An 8628-nucleotide genomic window follows, 5' to 3' on the forward strand; every position below is an offset into this window, starting at 1 on the left:
CACACACACACTTTTTCTTTTTTTAACTTTGTTGTAATAGAGTACAAAATATTTATTTATTATGCAATGCCACAACACTGAAATACAGATGACAAAGAGCAAAAAACAAAAAAGCAAATATATAAAATTACAAAGAATCACCACAAAATTTAAAATATAATCATCTGCTCGGCTATGGCATATGTAAAAGGATCCACTTAAGTAAAGCCACAGCTGTGATGATGTTTTTCAGTATCGTTATTATGATTCTTCACAATTCTGATGTCTTTAAGTAATAAAAATTAATGCTGGTAAAAATATTGATTGTATCTTTACAGAATGTTTTTACAACATAGTTATGATGCTACACTTCATAATAATAAAGACTGGTATTTGTACTATAGGTAAACTTGTTGCAGATCACCTTCTCGCTATTCTATAGAATACCAATATCTCACGCTTCTATGTCGCTCTCGCGCGAGTCGCGCCCTATCGTGCTAGCCCTACGGGCTACCTTAACATCCTAATAATAATAATACTTTATTTCAGAAAAAGTTCCATAATTTGTTAGTACTTATCTAAATTACACCTGTGACTTGTATCAGATGCACACCTAAGACCATGGCCCAGCAATCTACAATAGGAAAAGCGACATACATGAAAATTTACTAAATATAATTAGATGCTTCAGGCCCAAGCAAAATTTGTGTGAAAGTCGTATTTTTCTAGATACCCTATGCTCATATAGAATATAAAGCACCAATTTGAATGTGATATTTTCATTATAATGTACATGGTCGTAGGAACATTCTGTGTCTGAATCACTCCACGTAAAATGTACATTTTGATGTTCACTTGGCATTAGGAGGTTGAAGGTACCACACATAAAGTAGCTGTAGCTAGTGTAAATAACAGATATCTATGAGTAATGCAACCACGACATTTTTAGCGCAAATTTGGTTATATAATCCGCGTGTTATCCTTTAAAGACTCGTATATTTTTAAACAATTCCTGCACTAGCCCTGCTACGACCGATATCCCGGTTGCAAAACCTAAATATCGAAAAGTCAGTGAAACAAGTGAACAATATAAAGTTTTTTCACACTATTGAACATAATAATGTTCTTTTCCTTTTCAGGATGATAGTAGTGTTGATTGCGGCGTAAACTCATACTCCATTGCCCGTGGTTCACCATAAGTCATAATTTATTGCTGAAGAGTCCTCAAACCTGATGGTTGTTATTGTTTAGCGAACAAGTGGAATGTTACATACTGCATTTTATGTGATCACATAATATTGTATAATAATTAACTTTGATAATAAATTTCGTATTAATTTATCCTGTTTTCAATTGATTTTATTTATTAAAATGTACATACATTATTTTAAGTAGTGATAGTAGTAATGGTCTGACTTATCGCCCCTCAAGCAGAGGCCGTAGATTCGAGTCCGGGCAGCGCACCTCCGAGTTTTTCGGAATTTATGTGCGAAATTTGTGAAGGAAAACATCGTGGTGAAACCTGCACGCCGAAGAAGGTTCACAACCCTCGGAAAACGTGTGAAGTCTCCGACCCGCATTGAGACAGGGCTATGGGCGGACTATGGCCTAAACCCTCACCCGAGAAGAGACCCGTGCCCAAGAGTGGGACGTAGAAAGGGGGTTGGTGATGATAACACATTATTTAAAGAAAGATTATCAGAGACTCTAGATTTCTGGCAATTGAAAGAAGTTATAAAATCTGAAATTCAATTACTCTTGACTCAAATATCAACCTGCACAGGCGGCGGGCAACTCGTACGTGCGTGTGGGGTCTGCTTTAGGCAATTGCCTCCAACCTGTGCTTTACTGTGATATTTATCTACATAAAATTTGAAGTACCTTCCTCTTGTAATTGTATGAATATGAATTGATTTGTTTTTTATAATACCCAGTGACGTGACGAACAAGTCAAACGCCGGGTGTTAAGCGACACGCCTGTCCATAACAGTTGGGGTGCCACTCAGAGCTTTAAATCGCAAAGATATTAGGGGCACTTCCACTGCGCCCGTCACCCTGGGACATAAGTTGACAAGTCCCATTTGCCTGTAATTTGCAGAACGCAGTAAAGTTGGTATACTCCTAGTATATAGTTACATTATATAATACAGGAAGGAAACTGTAAACGCATATTCAATATTCATATTTTAGTAGCAGTAGAGCTCATTGTGAAAGAGTTCGTCCAGGATAGTACTGCCACCTTTCCTATTTCTGCCGCCAAGCAGTAATGTGATCATTACCGCGTTCTGGTTTAGAAGGGTAACGGTGCTGGTGAAATTACAGGCACATGGTACTTGTCAATTTACGTCTCTGGATGACGGGCGCAATGTCAGTGCCCTTAAAATCTTTGTGATTTAAAACTCGTCTAAATGCTCAAGTCAGGATTGCACTGGAAATACGACCCTAATGGCAGGGACTTGAGTATGATTTCGAGTGCTTTAAACCATACTCAAATCCTGACTTGAGCATTGAGTAGAGTTCTAGAATACGACCCTTAGACTATGGAAACTAAAGGACATGTTACGTTGACATATATAAATCAGACGTTATATGTTGTATATGATGCATTTCAACGTCGAAAACATAAACATGTTATTGTGTTTGTTTAACTATTACGTGCCGTCTTAAGCCAAAAGAGATAGCATTACATTGGTCTGTGTTAAACACGGGAATCGAAAAAACGTAACGTCATCTTAAATGCCAACCGTGTCCATTTCGCAGTACATTAAGTACATGATACCGTTGTCAAAGTACATGAAATATCAAAATAAATGTTTTTCCAAATGTACTATTGAATTATTCGCATGTATTATGATTAAATTGGACAAAAATATAGACAGTGAGAATAATTAGGTATTAATAAAAATGCGACGCTGCAGCATTAGGGATATGGCTTTACAAAAAGTACAAATCAATCGAATGTTACATTGCCCAGGCATATGTTATTTTTTTGTCTATAAATCACACAATAGCACAAATATTACATCTAATTAGATTTATTTAAGTAGGTTATTTATAAATCTTGCCAAATTTTGCTTTTGTTTCTTTAGATTGCCTGTTTGTTTGTATATTTTGATGATTGTTGTTAACGATTATTTTGAGATAGTGTTGATCTTATAAGCATACATATTATCGATATTCTGTTATTAAAACAATTCACTACGAGGTTTTTATTGTTTTTGTTGTATGTAATGTTATATACCAGTAAAGTAGGTATAGGTAGGGCAATGTTGAGTGTGAGCGCTAAAACAAAAATAAGTAAGAGTGCGCATGTCGCCAACAAACTGCACAACAGTTTGGTGACTATTACTAAATAAGTTTCCAGTTAAAATTGCTTGATAGATTTATTTGTTTAAGAAAGCCATTAACGTGAATACTAGAATCCGCAGAAACCTGAATGGACTTGTTCTTGACAGTTAGTTAAAAGACGATATGTAAATATGTTCTAAAATGTAGGTTAAAGGCGTACCTCTTAAAGAAATTTTTATATTTTATTTAGTAAGTACAATTAATACTACGTAATGTTATGAACCAGTAAAGTAGGTATAATTAAGTAAGAATGCGCATGTCGCCAACAAACTGCACAGCAGTTTGGTGACTTTTACTAAATAAGGTACCAGTTGTAATCTTGAAAATATATTTTTTTTTAATTTAAAATGTGTGTTGACATTTATAATAATATACCACTCGAGATTAAATTATTAGACTTGTGTTTGTTTAGGCATACTTTGGTTACAGTAAACTAAAGAAACAAAAAAAAAACAGTTTCAACATTCAAGCCATACATTTGCATGTCGATAACGACTTATCGATAGATTATGGTACAACACTAAAGAAATCCGCTATTTGTAACTTCCAAATTTTGGTTATATGCACGTTGATTCTATAGTTAGGGCAGCTCCTTTCTTTGATTTTTTTTCCATCCTCTAAGCAGTCGCATGACTCATTCGTTCTGTCATGGTAATTAAAAAAAATCTCAACTCACGCTTTAGGAGTAAGGTGGTTCAAATTTGTAACCACATACCTGATTATAAACACATACAAAGCTCGTGCAGGACAAAGTAATATAAAAGAAGGGGAAGAGAAATAAAAAACAAATAAACATTTTTGCTTATGTATGTACTTTGTATCTACAGCTATAGATACCTGTAATTTTATCATTATCATTAGTATAAATTATGTCAACAGAGCAGTAATAAATAGCCTACTCGAGAGATGTTTGAATAAATATCTTCGTATAAAGTAAAAAGAGTGAATACTCTCACAAAAGGAAGTTTATTTAAGTTAATCGTCGCAAATGGTGCTCGGCGCCTCCTAAAACCCTGGTTTTAGGAGGCGCCGAGCACCATTTGCGACGATGCCTCCAAAGCGGTACCTCCAATAAATAAGTAGCAGTAGAGTTCCTTGTGAAAGAGTTCATCCAGGTAAGTCTGCCACCTTACCGATTTCTGCCGCCGAGCAGTAATGTGAGCATTACTGCGTTCCGGTTTTGAAGAGTCAGCGCACCCCAGATCGTTGAGATTCAAAGCTCTGAGTGGCACTGCAACTGTTATGGACAGGCGTGTCGATTACCATCAGGCGCACGACTTGTTCGTCCCATCACTTACTATTATAAAAAAAGCCACTACGCCAACTTAATTTTTAGACCTCTTCTGTTTTTATTTAGTTTTAAGTTTCTTTTTTTTCACAAAATTCAATACAAAATTCGAGGAGCATTATTAGTAAATAAATATGGCTGTTTATAAAAATAACAGAAAATGACCAAAAAATACAGTTGGCGTGGTGTTCATTGGAGGTATCGAAAAAGGCTGCGTCATCGCTTCTGAATACGGACAAAAAGCAATTACATCATTCTTTGGCTGTATTAAAATAGCCTAGCCTAGCTTTTGATACGCCCCTTATTGTTTTATTTCAATTTATTTTCGTTAATTTGTTTGTGATCAAACTAATTCTAGGCCTTGATACCAGATTTGCCCAAAAAAATATTTTATCTACTTACCGTTTCATTATTGTAGGTACACGTTGTGTTTGAGTTCAAATCTATCGTGACCCCGATCCTTTCATTTGGTCGTCTGGTCATGACAAGTACCCTAGTACTTAAAATTGAACATAGTCTGTAAGAGTTTATAGTGAAAAACTACCTTCTGAAGCTGGTCTTGTTTATGAAAATAAATTTAAACTTTTACCATTAAATGTAGAAAAACTGGTCTTTATCCACCACAATTTGCCTTTATTGAAATTTGAGTACTAAATTTACAGATAGCGTTATCTAACTTCATTGTTCATTCAGTTCCAAGTAATAATCAAATTATCAACGATCCTGTAGTTGCTGTTTATCCTATTACTATCATATTTAATTAATAAACCAATTTTTTTGGCGTACTGATTATGAATTTTCTCAGTTTTAGATGTCCGGTATACGAATGGATATTGGTGAACTATCCGGTATCCGGACGGATAGTAAAAATAGGCCGGATACCGGATAGTACCGGATATCCGTTTCATCTCTACTGTTTTCCCAGTTAGTGTTGTGATCTCGGTGATATACTCAAAAATTATAAAAAAACTCAAAATCCTTTTTGCAGCTTTTTATCGAAATGCTGTTACAAAATTACAGTGTAATTAAATACAGTGATATGAGCGAGAGCTCGGAATTGCATATGTAGTGGTATTTGTGTGTTTACAGAAGAATTTGTGGCTTTTATGCGAACAGCACGCCACTACCTGCATGTGTAACTCCGAGTTCTCGTTAATATTATCGCACTACATTATCTTTAAATTTATCCTGTAATCCGGAGGTTACCAAGAATAGATTGCTATCTAGCAACTTTTCAACAAATTGCTAAGGCCACCTTTTCTAGCTGTCTTATGCCTTTTTTTGGTATGTAGGTTTCTTGTGTGCAATAAAGTATATCGATGATGGAAATTTATGTTTCATTTATATAATGTCGTAAGGGAAAAAGACCTAACGACAAAATGTCTCTATTGTCTCTAAATGTCCTAACATTTCAAATTTCCACCGTCGACATAGTGGTAATAATTTCGCCGATGTATCCAATTTTGAAATGTCATAAGCGATATTTTGTAGCAAGGAACATTTTCTATTTCGACAAAATATTCTTTACGATATTTCAAATTTCCACCGTCGTCGTCGTATTTGTACTATACAGCATTGTATTGTGTATTGGTTTGACACGGTAGAGCTTCTTGTTTCTTTTGGTTACGTAACTTACTTCCGGTTTCTTTTCCTCTTTGCAAGTACTGTTATTTCATTTGTGATTACTGCTTGCGGTTGTTATAAGAAATAAGCGATTGGCTTGTTTTTAATTTCAAATACATTATTTTTAAATGAAAAATGTAAACTTCATTTGGAGTTAAAAAGAAAGTACATACCTACTATGTTCACTATAGATATAATATTCGTAAATTTTATCTGCCAAAAAACGAAAAAAACAGTACATTTGGGCAAGAACCCGAATGTACTGGTTTTTTCGTTTTTTGGCAGTTCTTCGTTTTTTGGTAGTTGGCCAAGAGGTTAACTACTTCTATGTTTCGTTAGTATATTTGAATATTTAAAGAAAAATTATATAAGTTCAAAGTGGATGTGCTCATTCATGTGTAAATTTAACGCTTCACATCGTAACTTAGGCATGCTCTGTTCACTAAAGCTATTACTTAACCGTAAATCTTGTTCGGCGAAACGAATTACACCAAAGAAAAAAACATTGTTCTCAGATTAAAAAGAAACTGTAACTACTAGCTTACTAACCTGATTCCGAGCCAGTTTTCAGTTTCCTTTAAGCGCCTCGATATAATTACATAACCACATCCAACGAAATTTTTACGGTTTTTGAAAAATTTTTTGGGCATTTTATATTTTAATTGCATCATAAGTAGGACATGAAACTGAAAATGATTTAAATCGCGTATATTTGTTTTTTCAAACAAACCTTTTTTGAAATAAAATTTATTTATTCTAATTTCTATTATTAATTATTAATAAATTGAACTTAATAAAAATTCATTCAATAAAATAATTTGTAAAACGTAACGTAGCGTAAATTGGAAAGCTTTCTTTGCAAAATTAAAAACTAGGTATTTAATGAATAACTTTTGTAATGAAAACATAGGGTGATTTGCATTAATATTAGACGTAACTGGTTGATGACTATACCACCTCAGTCAACCGTGACCATGGGACCTGTAAAGGGCCCGAAACGTCGGTTTATTTGAAAAAACAAAATATGCGCGATTTAAATCCTGAAAAATAGTTTCATTTCCTATGTGTAACAATCGCGAAAACCTAGGAACTCATTACGTCATAGATTTTCTCAAGTTTCACACGTAATATATCACGTTTGAATAAGCATATAATTCTTCATTAAATTATGGCTTGTAGTACATCATCTTAATTATCTCTTTATTAGGTTAATTAGTTCATAATACATCACTGAAAATAACCCTGAAAATAATGATGACGCTATCTTATGTAAAGACCTATAGTTATGTTGATAACAAGGTTACTAGGGCAAATTTACTAATATGGATGACATTATACAAGTTGTTTAAAAAGAGACACAGAAAGCTCCTGGTGCAGCCCTAGTATTGGACATCTTTGATTTTACAAAATACAATTATGGAAGATTTATTTATTGGGGTGCACGAAAAGAGCCTACGACGTACTATTCCTGTCCTGTAACTGGGCAACATTCTACGAGTACCTTACGCCGATTGGTAAATCCTTTCCCCACAATGGCAAGCATTATATAGGTAGTATGCCATCGATACGACAAGAATAAATTTATTTTTATAGAGTTCAAAATGTAATACATATCATTTGATTTCAAAATCGGGACATATCCTAAACGTCGCGGTAAATAAATACGTTTTACCTATACTTATATACGAATACGTTCCGATTTTGAAATCAAATAATGTGTGAAAATGGTGAAAGTTGAAATCAATGTATTGTAATATTCTTCCAGTCTTTATTTAACACATTACATATATATGTTTACGAAAGGACTAAAATACTTGCTTTACCATTGTCACTTAATGGATTGATGTGCATATAATGCCTTGTCTGTTTATTGTAGTTAAAAAGTAAAGAAGTAAACTATGCGCGTATGACTTGATTGATGATCTCATTCTAATTCATAAATAAATTTAAAAAATAACAATGTACTTTTTGATGAAAAATATAATAAAAATTTTATTTCTTCTATTCTATTATTTACTTCTTCCAAATTTGTCTATTTTTTTGTTAATTGAAATGAATAATATGTGCAGCTAATACGGCTTTTTACACAATTTTACTCATAAATAAACTCCGTACCTGCAAATAGTATTGATGTGCTGTCTTTTGTAATATAATCGATTTATTCCATTAGTCCCTACCAGCTGTACCCCCTGTTGGGGGCAAATATAATCGTCATCGTTATAGTTGTTAGGTATTATGATTAGGTAACCTTTGTTGACATAAGCATGCTACATAGCCATGCAGTTCAGAGTTCGGTTACATAATTGAATTGGACAAACTATACGCTGAAAATAGTCAAGTTGCGGGGCGTCTCACTGTAGTTTCGATGCCATACCACACACAGTATTCCG

The 8628-nt window shown here is 34.0% G+C and overlaps 1 protein-coding gene across 1 annotated transcript in view; it reads left to right on the forward strand.

Annotated features, from left to right (window-relative positions):
* Positions 1-1323, forward strand: part of LOC113227018 (protein cornichon) — a 2600-nt gene extending 1277 nt beyond the window's left edge. The window contains exon 4 of the mRNA XM_026459876.1: positions 1119-1323. Coding sequence (XP_026315661.1) covers positions 1119-1146 — 28 coding nt within the window. The 3' untranslated portion in view covers positions 1147-1323. The remainder of the gene's footprint in view (positions 1-1118) is intronic.
* Positions 1324-8628: the final 7305 nt, after the last annotated feature.

The sequence above is a fragment of the Hyposmocoma kahamanoa genome, unplaced genomic scaffold, assembly GCF_003589595.1.
Source record: "Hyposmocoma kahamanoa isolate Upper Pololo Valley unplaced genomic scaffold, ASM358959v1 202, whole genome shotgun sequence".
NCBI classification, from domain to species: Eukaryota; Metazoa; Arthropoda; class Insecta; order Lepidoptera; family Cosmopterigidae; genus Hyposmocoma; species Hyposmocoma kahamanoa.